Source organism: Rhinopithecus bieti, unplaced genomic scaffold, assembly GCF_001698545.2.
Source record: "Rhinopithecus bieti isolate Rb0 unplaced genomic scaffold, ASM169854v2 scaffold_5216, whole genome shotgun sequence".
Lineage (NCBI taxonomy): Eukaryota > Metazoa > Chordata > Mammalia > Primates > Cercopithecidae > Rhinopithecus > Rhinopithecus bieti.
Genome location: NW_016805021.1, coordinates 690,865 through 713,117, shown reverse-complemented (window position 1 = coordinate 713,117; position 22,253 = coordinate 690,865). Strand labels below are relative to the sequence as shown.

At 38.8% G+C, this 22,253-nt stretch overlaps 1 protein-coding gene across 1 annotated transcript in view; it reads right to left on the bottom strand.

Annotated features, from left to right (window-relative positions):
• Positions 1-22,253, bottom strand: part of JMY (junction mediating and regulatory protein, p53 cofactor) — a 91,416-nt gene that overhangs the window by 12,696 nt on the left and 56,467 nt on the right. The window contains 7 exon segments of the mRNA XM_017870893.1: positions 16-45; positions 48-393; positions 2,102-2,193; positions 8,141-8,231; positions 13,704-13,891; positions 14,247-14,412; positions 21,311-21,484. Of these exon segments, the coding sequence (XP_017726382.1) occupies positions 16-45; positions 48-393; positions 2,102-2,193; positions 8,141-8,231; positions 13,704-13,891; positions 14,247-14,412; positions 21,311-21,484 (1,087 nt within the window).

Sequence of the window (22,253 nt, the reverse complement as noted above, 5' to 3'; positions counted from 1 at the left end):
GGGGGGGGGGGGGGTGGGGAGGTGGTGGTGTTGGAGGAAGAGGGGTGGGAGTGGATTTATGGTAACAGAACATGGTTCGAGGTTATTATTCAAAAGTGGAAGAGATATAGGGGGAGGCAGTTCAGAGGTAACACCACTGAGAGGTAATGAAGTGGCTTCAAGTTGTGTTAATGAAGTATCTTCAAGTTGTACAAGGCTCTGGGGTTCTGTTGTCTGTGATGGCCCAGGCTTGACTCTTCCTTCTCCCACCTCTTCAGTTTTCTCTTCTACCTGTAACACACTTGGTAGAGAGTCACACTGATCCTCTCGGAGAACAGGACTTGCTGCACCTTTTCTTCTTGCATGAGCTAGTCGTAATCTGGTTGATTTAAGTATGACTTGCCCAGGATACCTCTAAAATATCAGAAGTTATTGGAACTGGTTAAATGTTATCGAAACAATTTATGAGCACATGCCTATTTATCTTATCCTTCAAATAAAAGATATTATGTGGCCAGGCATGGTGGCTCACGCCTGTAATCCCAGCACTTTGGGAGGCCAAGGTGGGTGGATCCGACCAGCCTGGCCAACATGGCAAAACCCCATCTCTACTATAAATACAAAAATTAGCTGGGTGTGGTGGCAGGCACCTGTAGTCCCAGCTATTTGGGAGGCTGAGGCAGGAGAATTCCTTGAACCTGGGAGGCGGAAGTTTCAGTGAGCTGAGATTGTGCCACTGCACTCCAGTCTGAGTGACAGAGCAAGATTCCATCTCAAAAATGTTATGTTGCCTTATTGGTTATTTCACTCTTAAAGTTATACAGAAAATCCAAAAGTACCTAATAACTTACAAAAAATTATGAATTTATTATTTGCCTATCAAATCCATGATTAATTCAAATATTCAAAATTATCATGATTAAAAAAAGATTTTTAGTGAATAAAACTACTAAATGTATAAAACAAATAGCATGTAAAATGCAAAACATAAATTATGTCAAATGTATAAATGCTACTGGTATGCAAAAAGAAACTAGTTTCCTATGTTTTCAAATGCACACACATGAGAAAATTAAAATATTCTTTAACAGGTTACTTGGCATTTTTAAAAAGCTCCAACAACTATACATCCATTTTATGACAGAATGAAGAAGAGAGAATTACATTTTTTGAAGTACTTACTGGTAGAACTCTTATACATCTTTTACCATGGTAAAACCTTTTTTTTTTTCTTTTTTGAGACAGGGTCTCACTCTATTGCCCAGACTGGAGTGCAGTAGTGCGATCACAGCTCACTGCAGCCATGAACTCCCTGGCTCAGGTAATCCTCCCACTTCAGCCACCCAAATGGCCAGAACCACAGGCGTGTTCCACCATGCCAGGCTAATTTGTATAGAGACAGAGTTTCGCCATGTTGCCCAGGCTGGTCTTGAACTCCCCGGCTCAAGCAATCTACCTGCCTCAGCCTCCTAAAGTGCTGAGATTACAGGCGTGGGCAACATTTACTTAATAACAAGGCTTATCCCCTGCCTCACCTCCTTTTTTTCCACTGTAACACTTGTTCAAAAGCCTACTTCACTTATAAAGTGATCCTTCAGCATGCACAACTGAAGTAAGGCTCCAGAGTACTTTAAAAATGAGGCTTCAGCAGAGTTCTGAGGAGATGTGTGGATACTGTGGTATCAGTGTGTGGTCATGGGTTACCCTGGCAAGAGAACTGCTGAAGCATTTCTCAAATATGCTACTCCCCCCACCTCTAATTCTGCCAATGACACAGGTTGATGTATGTGGAATAAATAACAAGTTGATGCTTGAGCTGGATAGTCAGTTGTGATTTAAGCAATTTTTTAAACTCAAGAGGAATCTAGGTTTCCCAGAGGCCTTGATCATTCCTCTTATACTACTGAAGCTGTGGGTCAAAGATCACAAGAATACTAATTCGGAAAACCACCAGAGGAAATGGAGCCATGCCATCAAAACAACTTTAAAAAGGACTTCCATGGTTATAATAGTTTATAAATAAGGGAAAACCAAGTTTTTCCCACAAAGAAATCCTACAGGTGTATATGTAGCTCTGTTTTAAAACAATGAAAAACAATAAATGGACCATTACTTTTAATACCTGTTTAAATGTTCGAAGTCTATCCAGTGTTCTCTGTCTCTCTTGGCTAACCCAGGCACTTTTTCTTTCTTCTTCATCATGTAATTTTCTCTCTTCTGGTAAAAAATTAATAATAATTCCATTATGCTGTGTCCCAATTTTATCATTAATAGGAAAAAAGATAAGAAGTTATCCTAATATGGGCCCAAGGGGATGATTCATTGAACAAAATTTTATAACATGAAACATAAAATATTTTAATATACAATTTTAGTTAAAATACTTCTAGCTACTATATTATGCTAACTTCAATGTAGATGACTTTAAAAATAAAATCAGCAACCGGCCAGTCACTGTGGCTCACACCTATAATCCTAGCACTTTGGGAGGCCAAGGCAGGTGGATCACCTCAGGTCACGGGTTCGAGACCAGCCAGGTCAACATGGTAAAACCCCGTCTCTACCCAAAATACAAAAATTAGCTGGTCGTGGTGATGCACGCCTGTAATCCCAGCTACTTGGGAGGCTGAGGCAGGAGAATCGCTTGAATCTGGGAGGCGGAGGTTGCAGTTAGCTGAGATCATGCCACTGTACTCCAGCCTAGGCAACAGAGTAAGACTCCGTCTCAAAAAAACAAACAAATGAACAAAAGCAATCAAATCAACAATCACTTGGTCAGTAATTTGGATAGTGTACATTATTCTAAATAATATAACCAGTAGTTAGAAAAATATACTTCAAGCATTATCCATGAATCATCTGGTTTACTATCACACCTTATTTCTGGCAGTTATCTAAACAAACTTAACCTTCCCTATAGAGTTGAATCATCTAAAAGCTATATAATAAAATCTCATTTGGTAAAATTAATGTTAGTTAAATAAATGAAAAGGCTTTCTATATAGGTAAATGGGTTATTTTCTTGCTTTGTTTTAAAAAACGAGAGATACCTCCCAGAAGACCAGACCAGATAATTTCATGTGGAAATTACCCTCTCTTCCATTGTTCTGTCCTTTTCAAATCCAACCCCCTATTCTATTCTTCTATCATTCTTCTCCTCTTTCCCATCAGCTTTCCCTAAACAATAAAATTTCTAATGAGAATTACAGTTGCATTTGCACTGGATGATTGTATCATAAACTCCAAGAAGAAGGTATGAGTGGGGAGATAAGAGTGACAGGGAGACAACAGGAAACTGGAAAATAAAGCCAAGTGTGGTGGCTCATGCCTGTAATACCAGCACTTTGGGAGGCTGAGGCAGAAGGACTGCTTGAGGCCAGGAGTTGAAGACCAACCTGAGTGAGACCCTATCTCTATTAAAAAAAAAAAAAAAAAAAAAGAGTGTGGTAGGCTAATTATTCTGAATAAAATGCAATCTAGTAATATACTACTAATTTACACAAAAGGACACAAAGGTACACCACACATGAACACAATTCAAAGGGGGCTCTTAGAGCCTGAAATAAGTGAGCATGTGCCCAAAAAGAGGCATAAGCCTCCCTGTATGTTGCACATGCTTATAGCCGAGACAAGCATATGCCACCATGTCCAGCTATTTCAAAAATTTTTTATAGAGATAGGGTCAGCCTGGTCTTGAACTCCTGGGCTCAAGCGATCCTCCTGCCTCGGCCTCCCAAAAGCTAGCATTACAGGCATGAGCCACCATGTATGTTTTCTTGGAATGAAAGCCTGGAGTTTTGAGTGTGCTTATAAAAAACAAGAGTTCATTCTTTAATGGGGAAAACAGAATTCTCTCATCCAATTTTTCTCTAGGCTAATAATAATTTAAAATAGTAGTATTAATAAGTAAATCCTCATATTTTATTTCAGAGAGCTTACTATCAAATATTAAAATAAACTTCCTTAGTCTTGCATATTTAATTCACAAGGATGTCCAGGGGAAACTGTTGCAATAATAAGGTTAACATCTAAGAATCTATATTTTAAACAATCCACCACGTAAAGAGGTTCTGACACTGGTGGTTTAAAACTAGCATTGGAAAACAATTACCTATTTTGAGCTAAGCTAACTTTCCTTGTGCTTTATCTGTATGTGTTAAAGATAATTAGTAATACTTAATGGATTCATTCTCTGACAATTATATATTCCAACCAAGGTATTAGGCAAAATTCTAAGGCAGATGACATTTATCTTTGGGATTCCCTTAAGAATCAATTTCTTGGCCAGGCATGGTGGCTCACACCTGTAATCCCAGCACTTTGTGAGGGCAAGGCGGGCAGATAACTCAAGGGCAGGAGTTTGAGACCAGCCTGGCTAATATGGTGAAACCCCGTCTACTAAAAATACAAAAATTAGCCAGGTGTGGTGGCACGTGCCTGTAATCCGAACTACACGGGAGGCTGAGGTGAGGCAGGAGAATGGCTCGAACCCGCGAGGCAGAGGTTGCAGTGAGCAGAGATGGAGCCACTGCACTTCAGCCTGGGCAGAGTGAGACTCCATCTCAAAAAAAAATAAAAAATAAAAATTTAAAAAAAAAAAAAGGAAAAGAAAATAATCGATTTACTAATTTTATTCCTGTTGCCCCAAAATAATAGATCTGGGAAAAGATCTGATACTCATTCATTCTAAAAAGTTAATTAGTTATTCCCCTCCACCAAAATCTTATGTTTTATAAAAAGAAACATATTGGAAGTGTGGAACCTTCATAACTAAACTGATAATGCAAGTACAAATGGTTACAGCAGAGAGCAACTTACCTCAGTGTCATGCTGGTCCCCTGACTAATCTTACAAAGCAGTTTCTGACCCACAGAAATAGTAATGAAAAATAAAAGTACATTAATTAATTTGCTATTTCTAGATTCCAGGAGAAAGGTAATCTTACAGTTTATGGGTAGTTTGGGTAATTTTATGTGGCTAAAATGAAGAGTAAGGGGCAGCATTAGCTAAGAATGTGCCTTAAGGAGTAATGGAGACAAATTTAAGCCTTTTGGCCTTTAGTATGATGCTAAAGAAAGAAAATTTTAAAAATATCCAAATATAGCGATATGGTCATGTTGGCATTTCCGATGTTTAAGTACAAATCACTGGTGTTAAATAATTTAAGACACATCTGAAAAGATGACTGTCAGGATAATATATTGTGTGGGATGAGGCACAGCAATATGGGAGTAGGAGAAGGTTTCTAATGTAATTTTATATACAGTGAACTAATATTCTCAGCAAACTAGGAATAGAGGGAGAACTTCCTCTGCTTGATAAAGAGCATCCATCCCAAAACCTACAAGTAACATCACACTTACTGGTGAGAAACTACACAGCTTTCTTGCTAAGATCAGGAACAAGACAAAGATGTCTCCCTTACCACTCCTTTTCAACATTATACTGAAGTACTAGCTAATGCAATAAGAGAAATAAAAGCTATACAGATTGGGAAGGAAGAAATAAAACTGTCTTTGCGGACAGATGTAGAAAATCTGAAAGAAAACTGACAAATCTGGATTATAAGAAAAAGCTTGATTAACAAAAGTCAATTGTTCTGTAACACACCAGCAATGAACAATTGGAGTTTTCAATTAAAAACATAATACTATTTATATTACCACCTCCCAGACAAAGAAGAGGAAGAAAGACTTAGGTATCTTAGGTATAAATCTTACAAAAGGTGTACGACATTTTTATGAGGAAAATTATAAAACTCTGATGAAAGAATCAAAGAATTAAATAGATGAAACATATTGTTTGTTCGTGGATAGGAATATTCAATACTAAGATGTTAGGTGTAGGAGAAGGAGGTAGAGGTTAAAATAAAAATAATAATTAAAAAGCAAAAAAACCCAGAGGAAAAGTATTTTAAAATGAAAAAAACGAAAAACATATTAGGTCATCCCTACTTGACTTATAAATTCAACACTGTCACAATCAAAATCCCAGCTATTTTTTTGTGGCTACTGACAAGCTGATCCTAAAGCTCATATGGAGAGGCAAAAGATCTAGATGAACAAAACAAAATAGGACACCCAAAAATAGACTGAAGAGACAGAATCATTTGATCTTTGATAAAGGAACAAAGACAATTCAATGGAGAAAGGATAGTCTTTTAAACAGATGGTGCTGGAACAACAGGAAGTCCACATGCCAAAAAAAAATCTAGACACAAACCTTATATACCCTTCACAAAAATTACCTCAAAATGGATCACAGACTTAAATATAAAACGCAAAACTATAAAACTTCTAGAAGATAACATAGGAGCAAATCTAGCTGATTTGGGGACTGGCAATAACTTTTTAGATGCAACACTGAAGGTATGAACCACGATAGAAAGTGCTGGTAAACTGGATTTTGTTAGAAGTAAAACACTTCTGTTCTGCAACAGACACTGTCAAAAGAATGAGAAAACAAGCTACAGATCATAAGAAAATATTTGCAAAACAAAGGGACACATCTGATAAAGGAGTGTAAGTCAAAATAATGAAGAACTCCTAAAATTCAACAATAAGAAAGTAAAAATCCAATTTAAAAAATGAGCAAAAAGGCTGGGCATGGTGGCTCATGCCTGTAATCCCAGCACTTCTGGAGGCCAAGGAGGGCAGATCACTTGAGGTCAGGAGTTCAAGACCAGCCTGGCCAACATGGTGAAACCCTGTCTCTACTAAAAACAAAAATTAGCTGGGCGTGGTGATGCACATCTGTAGTCCTAGCTACACAGGAGGCTGAGACAGGAGAACTGCTTGAACACGGGAGATGGAAGTTGCAGTAAGCCGAGATCGTGCCACTGCACTCCAGCCTTGGCGACAGAGTAAGACTCCAAAAAAAAAAAAGAGCAAAAGATCTGAACAGACACCTCACTAGAGATATATACAGGGGCAAGTAAGCATTTGAACAGATGCACTCTTTCTCTCTCTGTATATGTATCTATATGTCTATATATCTGCATTAGAGATTTGCAAATTAAAACAACAGTAAAAGCCAGGCACAGCAGTCCATGCCAGTAGTCCCAGGAGGTTAAGCAGGAGAACTGCTTGAGCCCAGGAGTTTGAGGCTAACCTGGGCAACCTATCAAGACTCCATCTCTTAAACATACACACACCCACACACCCCAAAATATACCACTACACACCTGTCAGAATGGCTAAAAATCAAAAATGTGACAACAGTAAAATGCTAGAGAGGATGTGGAAAAACCTGAACTCTCATTCACTGCTGGTGGGAGTTCAAAATGGAACAGCCACTATGAAAGACAGTTTTGCAGTTTCTCACAAAACTAAATACACTTTTACCATACTCTCCAGCATTCATGCTCCTTGTTATTTACCCAAATTGGCTGAAATTTACGTGCACAAAAAGTCCTCCATGGATGTTTATAGCAGCTTTATTAATTGCTGCCAAAGCTTAGAAGTAACCAAGATGTCCTTCAATAGGCTCATGGATAAACAAAATGTGGGACATCCACACAGTGGAACATTATTTGGTGCTAAAATGAGCTATCAAGCCATGACATGGAGCAACCTTAAATGCACATTACTAAGTTAAAGAGGCCAACTGAATAGGTTACATGCTGTATCATTCCAATTATACACTGGTAAAGGCAAAATATGAAGACTATAAAAAGAACAGTGTTTGCCAGGGGCTTGGGGAGAGAGAGGGATGAGTAGTGGAACAAAGGGATTTTTTGAGCAGTGAAATTATTCCATACGATACTATACTAGCAGATCCATGTCACTATACACTGTTAAAACCAACAGAACACAGAACACCAAGAAAGAACCCTAATGTAAGCAACAGACTTTGGGGAATGGTGATGTCCAATGTTTCACTGATTTTAACAAATATGCCACTCTGGGGGATGTCGACAGTAGAAAGGCTATCAAATGTGGGGACAGGAGTATATGAGATGCTACAGTAGGGGAGGCTACGTGTGAGGGTTGAGGGTACAGGAACTCTGTACTCTCCAATCAGTTTTGCCTAAAAACTTATCATTATATAAACTGAACTAATGTTAACGTCCAGTTATAAGCTTTTTATCATTCTCTACAGATTTTACCCACTCTAAAACATGTAAAAAATAAAGTTTTGTTCAAAATTTTCGAGTCCAAACTTACTAGCTGTACTGTGTGATGGGTTCTATATTCATCTTCAATCCGAGTGCGCTGTTGGATTTTTTCATTGTGTTTTGCAATACATATTTCCTGTAAATACATAAAATATGTTTTAATACAAGTAAAACTTGAAAGACTCTGAACACCACACCAAGGTTAAGTTTTGATCTTAATATATACCACCTACAGAACAAAGTATCACACTGACCACCTCTTGTTTCTTATCTGGACTACTGAAGCTGTAAAAGCCAAGTAATCAGGATCTTACAAAAAGACTCCTCTATTAAACTGTTACCTTCTATAGACCACCTGGTTTCTCTTTTTTGAAGAAGGAGAGGTGGGGCAACGTGGACTGAAGGGGGTTGTCCTGAAAGGTATCTTTTAGAAGATTCCATGTCTCATTATACTTTTTCTGAGAGACGGGGTCTCACTATGTTGCCCAGACTGGTCTTGAACTCTGAGCCTCAAGTAATCCCCTTGCCTCAGCCTCCTGAATTACTGGGATTACAGGTATGAGTCATGGCACCTGGCTTCATTATACTCTTTAAACATGTCTGGGCAAAAAAGAATAGGAAAGTATTTACTTATATAAAATATGTATTGTTAAGCTCTCTCTGACAAGTTAAAGACCATGAATTTTTTGTCCAGACTGGCTTAAACAGTATGGGATCTGAATCTTTTGGTCACAGACATAAGAGCTGTAAGAGACTTGGAAGACTAGAAAGTCAAAATTATCAAAATTATTTGGAAACTATTTTTAAAAAGCATATATTTTCCAATCACAATATAAAACAAGATTTTTACAATAACTATGAGATATGCACTACTTTATAAAATAATGCACTATATTCTGGCAACTTTTTACCAGCACCAAGCTAAATCTTCATTACCCTGTGTCCTTTCCTAAGTAAACGATTTGGAGAAGTTTTCCAGATAAAAGGGTTAGTCTCCAACATTCCAAAGCAATACTAAAATGATCTGTTTTTTTTTTTTTTTGAGATGGAGTCTCACTCTGTTGCCCAGGCTGGAGTGCGGTGGCATAATCTCTGGCTTACTGCAACCTCCGCCTCCCAGGTTCAAGAGATTCTCCCACTTCAGGCTCCCATGCCTGGCTAATTTTTGTATTTTTAGTAGAAATGGGGTTTCACCATGTTGGCCAGGTTGTTCTTGAACTCCTGACCTCAAGTGATTCGCCTACCTTGCCCTCCCAAAGTGCTGGGATTGCAGGCGTGAGCCACCATGCTCAGCCTAAAATGATCACTCTTTGAATCAGAGAAAGTCAAATGATAACCTTTGAAGTCATTAAACTGTATTTTAAAGCAAAATGTCATTTTTTACATCACGTTCTTTACTCACTCTGGTTCACTCTGCTGCCTAGCAAGAATCTATCCAGCGCAATAGGAAAACAAAGGGCGCATTAGATAGCATCATGACAAGGTGATACAGTAACTCAGGTCTCTGAGTGTCATGGACCTAGGACAGAATCTTACCCCTGCTCCATATTAGCTGCTTTTCCTTAGGTGATTTATATCACTACTAGTAGCGTTGGTTCCCTTGCTTATAAATGAGGATACAGGTTCACAACCCCTTATCTAGAACAGAGGTCAGACATGTTTTGAAATTCAAAGTTTTTTGATAATTTACAGAATGGTGGTAAGTTGTACATACCATATATATCCAAGATCTGAAACCATATCCCATAATAAGTAATAATAGTGAAATGAATTGTCAAAGTGAAAAGAAGACAATAAATAACTTCATGATAGCACAGGTCTGGTTTTGCCACCAAGTGAAGTATGAAAATGATTCTAATTTTCTGAGCTCTCTAGATTTCATTTGACTACTGGGAGGATTAAAGAAGATAAAGAAAATCGTTATTTTTGTTACTCTTCTTGAAATGTTTAATCACAAAGCATTGACTTCACCAGCACAGCTGGAGCCCACCTATCTCCACTCTTTCAAGGGGTGAGGCAGGACATGAACTGTGTATGCAATCTTAGGATGAGTGCCAGAGAAACCAAGAAGCCAGTGCCCTTGGGCACGTCAACATGTAAACGAGGCAATATAGGATTATGTTACATGGGGAGGCATTTGTTTTTCCTTGTATATTTGATCTTCTCAGTAGCTTTTCTTTTAGGACTTAGTGTTTCTCATTCCCTATCTTTTCACCACCCTTCCTTATTTCACTCCTCCTTCCCTCTGCAGTTCTGCCACCTCAGTTGCTGGGCTTGGGGTACTAGCATACAAGTGTAAATGGAGAGATTCTCCAGTGCTGGGTTTCCCTACTTCAGATTTAGATTAACATAGAAATGAAGACTGAAGAATACTGATTAAATTGATATGAGCTAACACTTACCAACAAGGGAAGAGCTGGTATTAAGCTGGTATTAAGTTCAGCCTGAGGCTCTTAATGCTGCTAGAAGAGTACAACAGCTTTGTGGGACATGGTCACCAAGGTTGCTCCTCTTCACCCCTCACCTGTACAGTTTCCTTTGCTATTCCATCAGTCACTGCTCTAGACCTCTGCTGCACTCCCTTCTCAGACCACTGAGATCTACTTCTTGCCCCCAACTTTTCTCAAAACTCTCAACATAAGGCCCCAACAGTCTACCAATATTAGATGTCATGGAGTCATTTCTTTCTCCCTTTACCTTTCTGGAACACCTAAGCCTGCTGACCACCCTGTTGTGTGGAATCATCATCTTCACTTCTGTGACTTCAAGCTCTCCTGCTTCTTCCAACTGCGATTATTTTCTCTTTGATCCCTTTCTTCTGCACACACTCTTAAATGTTCCCCAGCGTTCTTTCCTTAGAGCCTTTCACCTTGCACTACATCATAGCAGCTCAGTCTTTCATGACCTGTGCCCTTTACAATGTTTTCTCACCCCTAGCCAAGAACGTTTTGCTTCCTGAATTACAAATATTAAATATAATGAAGGTTTTTCTTCCTCAAACTATGTATCTTCCCTGCTCCACCACCTTCCCTTGCTCTTTCCTATCAGCCTCCCACCTCCACCCCATCATTCCTAAGAATATCCTTCTCAGGATGGGCACAGTGGCTCACACCTGCAATCCCAGCACTTTGGGAGGCTGAGGATTGCTTGAGCTCAGGAGTTTGAGACCAGCCTGGGCAACATAGTGAGCTCCTGTCTCTATAAAAACTAAGTAAAATATTTTTAAAAATCACCTGCTCACTGTGTTCTTCTGAGACCATCTCATACACTCTTATATTATAAGACCCAGGTGCCCAATTGTCTCAACTGTTTCACAGCCATCTCTACCTGGATGCCCAAGACCTCTTATATGCAAGTCTAAAACTCAGCTCATCACCTCCCACCCATATGTGCTCTTCCTCTGGGTTTTCCATCTTGGCTGGTGACACCACCATCTATCTCAATGTCCAATCCAGAAACCAGATAGCTGATAGAGAATGGCTCTTCCTCCCTCCTTCACCACATCACTAAATCCTACTAACTTTTTCTGCAAAGTGTCAGATCTAGACAGTTCAAGATCTGTCCATCTCTTAGCCTGCACAGGTACTCACTTACTTCATAGTCTTAACCTCTCAACGTTATTGAGGTGGAGGATAATGACACCTTCCAATCAGAACCTTTCCATGTCTTCTCCCTCTAACCTATTTTTCATGTTGCCTTATCTTGCTAAAATGTGAATCTGTTCATATTACCCCTATGCTTAACTTATACTACAGACAAAGCTCAGGCTTGTTAATGTGGTATGTAAAATTTCCTGTAACCTGGTCCCTGCCCTGCAGCATGTCTTACAATGTAGAATGCTCTGACAAACCATCCTGTTTTCCACTTCAGTGTCTTTGCTAAGCACTATTCTGTCCTGCTTGTAATTACCCCAACACCATCAATCTGGCCAATTTTTATTCAGATGTTAAAAGCCAATACAAGTGTCATCTCTTCAGAGAAGCCTTTCCTCACTCCCTGCTCTTGCTCTGTTTTTGGCCAGCAGAACACTCATCTGTTCACCTGGTTTGCCTTCTCTATAAGACTGGGAGGAGGAGGGACTACGCTATGCTCATCTTTGTATCCTAAGTCTAACAATGTGCCTAGCATACTGGTGAATTAAAATGAAATCAGACTTTCAATTAAGTCTGAATTGCATAGCATTTTCAAAAACTTGCAGGTTTGCAAATTCCCAATCTCAAAAGTACTGCATTATACACCTAAAAGTAATATATAAAATACTACTAATATTCCTAAAAAGTGTGCTCTTCTAAAATCTTATTTACTTTTCATTCTCCCCTAAAACTGTTCTATAGGACCTGCTGAAATCACTGCAATTTTTTTTATTTTAGACGGAGTTTCACTCTTGTTGCCCAGACTGGAGTGCAATGGTGCCATCTCAGCTCACTGCAACCTCTGTCTCCTGGGTTCAAGTGATTCTCCTGAGCCTCCCAAGTAGCTGGGATTACAGATGCATGCCACCATGCCTCGCTATTTTTTTGTATTTTTAGTAGAGATGGGGTTTCATCATGTTGGCTGGTCTCGAACTCCTGACCTCAGGTGATCCACCCGTCCCAGCCTCCCAAAGTGCTGAGATTACAGGCATGAGCCACCGTGCTCAGCCTGCAATGTTTACCTGGTTGGTGCAGACTGGAACATGAAATGAAGCTCACAACTAGGGCTGATACAGCAGTGGGTTTCAATTACCATTATCACGGGGAAATTATGTGCAAAGGCACATAATTATGTGAAAGTCATGGCTCTGGATGGCAAGGTAACTGTTCTGTTGATGGACAATGTGATAGAAGGTCCTGGGTTCCTGACTTACTATGGAGACATGCCTGCCTGAGTTTCTTTAATGTGCAAGAGCTATCTATTTCAAAAAGCAAAGGTATTGATTTTCTGTGGAATAAGGAAGTGGTAGCCGTGGAATAAGGAAGTGGTAGTCTTGGAATGCAGTGAAGAGCAGGAAGGTGGGTTCTCAGAGAACATGGCATATTTTATAATATTTGAGCTTAAAGCAAATCAGTACCACACAGTCATCAGTTTGGTCTAGGTTGGAGAGCTAGTTCCAGATTTCAACTCTGCACTTACAGTGACTAGAAACAGCTCCATGATAGTTAACATCTGGACTAGAGTGCAAAACATTTTTTAAGACACAGGAAGAATCACATTTACACAAAATGAGCTATTCCAAATATCAAGAATCAAACATTTTGAAATGTAATCAAAGTTAAATAAAGAAATAACAATCTATAAAACTCCTTTAAGATTAAGGTCAGAATTACAGCTTGTAAAAAACATCCCTGGGCCTCCTTAAACAGAAAGGGAGCCAGGAATCGCATTATTAGGGATCCTGTAGTCGTGCCCTTTAGCAGAGTCAGTGTTAGTGTTTCTTGAGGTAAAGAGAACACTATTGGCTGTTTCAATGTGTTTAAGAGGGCAATTCTCAGAGCACTATAAATGCATTGAGCCCTGATAAGAGATTGCGCTTAGTTTTAAAACATATGCACGTTTTAAGGACAAAACAGATGAGAATAGTAGATATGGATAAAAGAATAAGTAATGAACAAAAGCAATATTTAAATACCTTTTTATTTCTGAGGTAGGATTTCTTGGCGGAAACCCGTCCACGTCTTGCTTCCAGCTGGCGTGCTTTCTGCTGAAGTTTCTGCAGCTCTTCTCTCTGTAAGTATGCAGATGCTGCCATCTCTTCCTTCTCCAGCATGGCCTCCATGCTTTCGTAAGTGTCATAGTACACCACTTCATCTCTTTTTTCTGTTATAGAACAGCAAAAAAGAGTAGTGGTAAAGAATATGGGCTAGGGTTTGGACAGAACAGGGTTCTAATCTCATTACTGGCTCTGTAACCTCAGGCAAAGCCATTACCTCTTAAGCTTCTTTGTAAATGGTGACTATTTAATACACCTCATAGAGTGAATGTATGCAAAGTGTTCAGCAGTATCTGGTAAACAGTAAGTGCTCAATAAATGCTCGAAATCACCCCTCCAACACTATCCCTATAGAAAACAATTTTTAAAATGTCTTAACAGAAGAAACACACCTGGTGTCCATATGTATTTTCTCACATATTCAATCTTTTGTGAACTTAAGTGGTTAAATGCATGCCATACCTGATATAAGTCTTTTGATGCTTTCTAGTTGCGCTGTCAATAGTAACTCTTCACACTTCAAGATTTCAAACTGTACTTCATACAACTGAAGTTGCAGGTCATAATAGTCAGCTTCTAACTGATCCAATCGGGCTATGGCTTCTGTACCACCCCGCAAACTCTGCATCTGCATTGAAAATACAAATTAAAATATTTCTAGCTGGTGGGGACAAGAAAAAAAAATCAAGTTAGTATTAAAAATTAATACTAATCAGATAGCATAAACCTACTAAGTAACTGCTCTCAGAAAGTTGTGAGGAGCAGGCCGGCGCGGTGGTAAGCCTGTAAGTCCAGCACTTTTGGAGGGGAGAGCGGGGGTGGATCACGGAGGTGCAGGAGAGATCGAGGACCAATCCTGGCTAACACCGTGGGAAAGCCTGCTCTCTAAAAAAAGTACAAAAAAGCTAAGCCGGGCGAGGGTGGCGGGCGCCTGTAGTGCCCAAGCTACGTCGGGAGGCTGAGGCAGGAGAATGGCGTAAACCCGGGAGGCGGAGCCTTGCAGTGAGCTGAGGGTCCGGGCCACGTCACTCCGGCCTGGGCAATACAGCGAGGACTCCGTCTCAAAAAAAAACAAAAAAAGGAAAGAAACGTTGGTAGCATGGAATCTAGACTTTAAAAAAAAAAAAAAAAAAAAAAATAATAAATAGTATATATATATAGTATAGTATACTATATATATTTATATAACGAGTAATAATCAAGTCATTATATGGTGGAAGTAGGCAAATATGGTAAAAATAAGGTTTTAATATTTATGTTATACTTATGGATATTTATGGTGATAATACATGTATCATCTGGATATAAATGCTTTCCCTCTCAAAAGTGGATGCTAAGTTATGTAGTTGCTCTTTTCATAGAGATATATGAAAATGATGGGGCCATTCTCAGATATTTACAAGAATGGTAAAAGCTGGTTAATGCCACATTTCTGGGGTTTTGCTTTGTTCCATGGTCACAGACTGGTTGGGTTCTGGGATCTGTTGACTGTAGAGTGAGGTGAGAATACGTGAGTGGAACAGCAGAAGACAATTGCTTTAGACAGGAATCCTTGCAATCCGTAAGGTATCACTTTAGATAAATGTAATCAACATCCTAAGCTGAACTTAAAGTGAGATCCAGAAATTTCTGGGCATGGCTCATAAAGTGGTGGATGGTCTTCTGTGAGGTTTGCTTGGTTGGTCGGTTCTTGGTCCTGGAGAGGGAAAATTTTTGCCACGAATCTGAATGAAACCACCAAGGGGAAAGTGTACTTTAGGTAACAGGTTCCTAACCCTACTATTTCTATGGCTTTCTATTTGGCTCTATGGAGAAAGGCAGATAAAAGAAGCCAAAGGAATGGCTTTTCAGGAGTCAGTGAGATGTGAAGGACAAGCCTAGTTCTCTAGAGACAGTAAGCATTCTCCCAAGAACACAGCACCACTGCTTTGGTAGTTTAAAGGTTCATGCTTAGAAGCTCCAGGAAAGCCCCGACATGGGCATCAGTGTGCCCTCAGAGCCAACAGAGCAACGGTGAGGAGCCCTGGATTCAAGTGGTTTCCCAAGGAGTGACCTTCAAAGGAGGACACAGGAGGAACAAAAGGAAAAATTACTAAGATTATTGTTTACGAGCTCATGTGAGACATCACTGGGGTCCCAGAATACCAAAGAAATACTTGACTGACTGTCAGGGACAACCCGCAGGGAAAAAGACAGTGAATTCTTGTTTTCCTAAATGATCCCTTTTGTCTGGTGAGGTTGGTAAAATCTGTCGGCATATAAAAAGAATATGTTTTAAAGAAAATTCCAGCTTTTGCTTTACAGTCTAGGTATCTACACAGTCTTACCCAATAACTAGAATTTTTTTTCTTAAAATATAATTTCAAATCCCTTTCACAAGAATTTTGAACTGAAAAGCAATGGTTAGGCTCCAGTCTAAATGTGCAGTGGTAAAAACTGAAAAATAACCAGGTGAATTAAATACAGTGGTACTTTGTTTTATGAGTATTTTATAAACGGATACTTAATAGATTATCTAAGTGTAAGACTGTGAATGATCCTGCTGCGTTAGGGAATATTTTATGGGTGACAATGAATATAACACCACCAAAGTGGGTTTAATTATAGCGGTTAGGGAGAGGAATGTGAACAATATGAACTCTTGTTTTTGTCCTAAGTCATAAAATAACCAAGGAATAGTGTCTGCCCTGAGACTCGTGGACTTGCCACTTTAGATGATAAACATCCCTTTTCATACTCTGTTGGGCCTCTTGCCCAGCTCTGGAAACACAGCTGCAGGATATACATTGTTCCAATATCTGCGCCCACACTCTCTATAACCACAGCATACAAACAGGTAAGATATCTAATGTTAGAAGGTTTTATTCTCAAGTGGGGAATTGTTAGGTTAAAACCTTAGTGTAAACCAGTCTAAAAACCTTAATCTAAGATTACTTTCCAGTGATACTGTTCAGATTCCGGCTGTTAGTTCATTTTCATTACTCTGGTTTTACCCAACTAAGTGACCATTTTCTGCTACGCGCATGATGTTCTGCTAAGTTCTTCCCCTAGCACTCTGTAAATTTCTCTCTCCTGTCCAATCTCTTCGCTAAGGAAAAGGTTGAAAGTCCCCAGTGACATGCTTTTACACTATCAGCTGTGTCAACCACAAAGAGAACAGTACTTTGACTGCAGCCCAGGGCCAGGGTACTTTAAAAGCACTTGAGAAGCACAATGCTACTAGGACACATTCAATATCAAAAATCAAACTGAGAAAGGAAGTGGGTATTCTCTTACAAGAAGTGACCTCACCCTCAATTTTTTGGTTCAGTGAGTTCTTTCTAGACCAAGAGTCCAGAGGTGGATTTGCCAAGGGCTGTGGTCTAAAGACAATCAAAACCTCATCAGAGGCAGACAAGCAGGGAAGGAGTCTGTTAAATTCCAACCTCTGAAAGGACAAACAATAGGTCAGTGGTGGACTTTGGGAAAAGCTAAAGGGTTGTAGAACCAGAACATACAGGGGTTTTATGAGATCAGCAAAGGAGAAAGGGTGCTATGACTCAGAGGAATCTGTGAGGGCAAAATAATACTCTGAGGTCTATCTAATCTTCAACGTGGAGGCAAAATCCTTAGTATAAGAAATGAAGAGGTATGGAATAGGCGCCCTGCTCCAAATTTCCTGTTTTAACATCTGAAATTTCCAGACTGAGTTTTCCTGTCCTCAGCTGACAGCCACAGAACTAAGGGAAACAGAAACCAGAGTGAAAAGAGAACTAATTCCAGATAATGGAGCAGTGCAGGGAAGGTGGGTGCCACAATGTGGTGTCTTTTTTATACCCGAGAGCAGTGCTTCCCTGGGCAAGAAGAAAGAAGCCCTGAAAGTAGTTTAAATACTCAAAGGAAAAATTGGCTACCTTGAAATAGCTCAACTTTTACTCTCCTAAACATACTTCAAGTATCAGGATATCAGTACCCCAAACCAAATTGTAACCTCCCAATGTGATCCAGGTAATGACTAGCAAAGTTTGAGCTAGACTCAATTCTCCTGATTCCTACGAGAGTGCACCTTCCACTAGAAAAAATTAGGGATTATCAGCCAAAAAATAAGGAAAAATATCGAAGTGTTATTGTTATTATTTTACAGTAAATCTAGTAAGGGGATGAAGTACCAATTCATGTCCATACATCCAGGTAAGTACAACATACCCTGCTGACTCCACAATCATTCTCACCATGTGTAATAATGATAAAGTAGTTTTCATGTATACCTATTTTGACTGGTGGCACTTTTTGCAAACTATGCAAATGAATTATGCCCTTGTTGTGCCTTTCACCCTACTGTGCTAGAAAATTCCAAAGACATTCGAGGACTATTAAAAAAGCTACCTGTGGACTGAATCATTCATTCAAAAAATACTAAGCATCCACCACTGTTTGAGTTACAGAAAATATGCAGTCAAGAAATGAAATGAGGGTTTGAAAATAAGTCACAGCCGGGCATAGTGGCATGTGCCTGTAATCCTAGTGACTTAGGAGGCTGCGACAGTAGGGGCTCTGAGCCCCAGGAGTTTGAGCTTGCGGTGAGCTATGATTGTGCCACTGCACTCCAGCTTCGGGGACAGGGCAAGGCTCTATCTTCTTTTTAAAGGGTCATAAAATCCTTGGACAGCATAAGGGGAATGACATTAAGGGCAAGTTTTCAATTAAACCTAGCCCTATTATGTAGAAAGAACGAACATAAGACGAGCCCAAGTATAAATACAGGTTTCACCAGTAACAAATGCACAACTAAGGGTAACACAAGTTGACAGAATTATTTGAATTCCACATGTCAGAAATCCTGGAAAACTGAAAATTCCCATAATTTAATGCCAAACCAAATCTCACAATCCCTTTGTGGAAAAACATGATCTGAATTTTCATAAACTATTTTAATCCTTATTCCATTTAATGTGACCATGTGTTTCATTAGTGGATTAATAACACTTGTCTGAAGTTATATGCTCTATCTTACCTTTCTAAAATCTAAAAAAAACCCCTAGGATTCTGAAATATATCTGTCTTCAGGGAATTCAGATAATGGTTTTGGGCTTATAGCATAAAAGGTTATGTTTGAGAATTTAACAAGATAATATACATAAAGCACTAAGGACAGGGACTAAAACATTTTAAACTTTTCTCTAACTGCTGCCAAAACAGAATTTATATGGTGAAAACAGAATTTAATATAAACTAAGGCCTTTACAGTGGAACCTACCTTTTTGTATTTAGACTCTTTGAAACACATAGTGTGCACCTATGGAATAATCTACTTATTGACAAATAAAATAAAAACTAAAAACCGATCTCCTTGCCTAGACAAAGACCTCAAAAACCCCACCTCAGCTCAGACTCAGGCTGTGTCTACCACATCACAGCTTCTTACTATTGGAACTTTCTGGCAAGGCCCATACAAAATGCCACATCACCTAGTCAACTGCACGCTTTGTGAACCCTGAAATGTTGGTTGAGGCAAGTAAACATCTTAAGCATGGAAATTATGTATCTTTTTCTTCTCTGTATTCCCTTCTGTGATACTGGCACAAAACATAACATAGAATTAAAGTAATAATCACTAATATTTATCCAGGTCTTACTCTATGTCAAGTGCTACAGCAAATGCTTTATATGCATTAACTCATGAAATCATAACACCCCTAGAAGGTATACAATATTCACATTTCATAGGTTAAGGAACTCACTGAAGCTTTCATAAGGAGTTAAGCTTGCAGAACCGATATCTACAGAGGTGCTCTGTTCAGTAAGGTAGCCACAAGCCACATGTGGTTAAATTTAATTTAAAATGCTGTTCCTCCGTTGCATAAGCCTCATTTCAAAAGCTCATTAGCCACATATTGCTGAAAACTACCCTACTGGAGAGAGTAAACATAGAACATTTCCACGATTACAGGGCGTTCTGCTGGACAGTACTGTCCAAATCCTAAGCTCAAATCCACCATGGTATATAATCAATGCTCAATAAATACCTGATGAATTAAAACTGAAAGAGGGGAATATAACCTTAATCATAATTTAGCTATATGCTTGTAGGAGAAAGACAAAAATAAGTAGCTAATCTTTAAGACTATTATGTATTCAGCTCAATATTCTAGCAGATCATGTATGTTCACAGAAATTATCAAGGAATTATAGATAGATAGGGAATTGTAAAAATCATCTGCCAGGGAAAGAAAGCACACTGACATATATATATATATATAAATATATCAGACCTCATCTCTACAAAAAATAAGTAAATAAATAAAAATTTGCAAGGTGTGGGGGGGTGCATGCCTGCTACTTGGGAACCTGAAGTAGGAGGACTGCTTGAGCCCCAAGAGATCAGGGCTGCAGTGAGTTGTGATCGCACTCCAGCCTGGGTGACAGAACAAGACACTGTTTCAACAACAACAACAAAGATGAAGATAAAGGTGGTACTCTTTTTCAAGCAAAAAGAGGGACTTAAGTTTAAAAGTTCTAGAATTTAAGACAACTCCAGAGAGCTAGTAACATGAGAGGAACAAGCTAATTAGAAAAGGATATTACAGCAGAAATGCCTCAGGGGAACATGAGATGGGGATGAAATCCATGCACAGAGATTCTGAATATAAAGTGTGAACAATTTCCCGGATAAGCCAGGTTCCAATTTTACCTTCAAATAGCCAGTAAATAAAAATAAGGGGAAAATGAAATAATGATAAAAATCCATCAACAAAAAGATTTCTAGATTGCAGGTATGATATCTTATAGGTTACTTCATATACTATTTTTTAAACACATGTATATGAGCATAAGCACTTCAAAAATGTCAATGAGAACCATCTTGCTGTACAACCTAAGCCAAAAAAAATACATATTTTACATAAAGCTGTATTCTTATAACTAAAGCAGAGACGATGATTTATTTTTCTCTAGAGACTAAAATGTGCTACTTTAATAAATATGTACTCAGTGTTTTCAAGCCAATAGGGACAACCCGCAAAGTAAGTATGAATATTTATACCCAAGTCAATAGTAAAAAAGGATAGACAACGACTGTAGGGGGTAGAGAGGAGGTGTGAGATCGGAGAGACCGGTGTGTTCCAGTAGGAATAAAATGGGAAGTTCCAAAATGTAGTGGTATGAAAGCATTATATAATAAATCCTAACAAAATGCCACTGCCTAAGAAATTTTACTAAATTTCTCTGGTGAGTGAAACTTTTTTAATAATTGCTGGAAAGCTTTATGTTTTTACAGTACAAAAAACTTTACAGAAACTAAGACATTCTGATGCTGGCCCCTCTGATCAACAGTACAGTGCTGCCAACCATCACACTGGGATGCTGTGAAATATGATACGTCTAACTCTTCTAATGACAACTTAAGTCACAGGACCTATTCTAAGTGTTTTCATCTCATGGAGATGGCATAAAAGTACTGCCTATGGAATAAAAAAAAAGTCTTGTACAAAGATTAAAATGACATATTGTTAACTTTTCTGATTTTATTTTCTGATGATTTTTGTTACCTCTTCCTTTAGTGCATGTTTCCGCTGTTCCAAGCATATCTCTTTAGCTCTCATCATCTGCAAAGTTTCCTTAGAAACTGCATACTGAAGTTTTTCCATCCGTTCAGCAGCCGCTGCCCATGATGCTTTACCAAATTTCTTCTGATCAGCTCGCATTCGATCGTACACAGCTATTAATAATTTTTAAAAGAGAAATTAAGACAACGACTTAATACTGAAGCATTTGAAAAAGTTTCACTGACCAAAGAAAAACAAATCCTGCTGTCATGATAAACTGCTTATAACTTTTTTTTTCTTTTTTGAGATGGAGTCTCACTCTGTTGCCCAGGCTGGAGTGCAGTGGCGTGATCTCGGCTCACTGCAATCTCTGCCTCCCGGGTTCAAGCAATTCTATGCCTCAGCCTTCCGAGTAGCTGGGATTATAGGCATCCGCCACTATGTCCGGCTAATTTTTGCGTTTTTAGTAGAGATGGGGTTTCACCATCTTGGCCAGGCTGGTCTTGAACTCTTGACCTCGTGATCCACCGCCTCAGCCTCCCAAAGTGCTGGGATTATAGGCATGAGCCACTGTGCCCAGCCAACATTTCTAAAATATAATTTGAAAGTATCTTAGATTCTAATGTCTTTGATTTGTCCTCAGAAATAACATTCTGCAGTTAAAACACTTGTAAAATTAGCTTTCAGAAACTTTAAAAATACTCTCACATGTCCAGTGTTATTCACTTTCAAAGTTTCGAGGAAAACATTAATTCTGTGAGGTTTTATGCTTTTTTCCTCAGTATCTTAGTAGAAACATATTCACTATTCATATTTAAATTATATATATTTAAATATATATATCTATGAAAAGACTGATAAGACGTGCCTTAATTTGCTAATAGTGGTTTTCTGTAACTGCTGGGATTATGAGTGATCTTTACATACTTTCCTTTTTTTTTTTTTT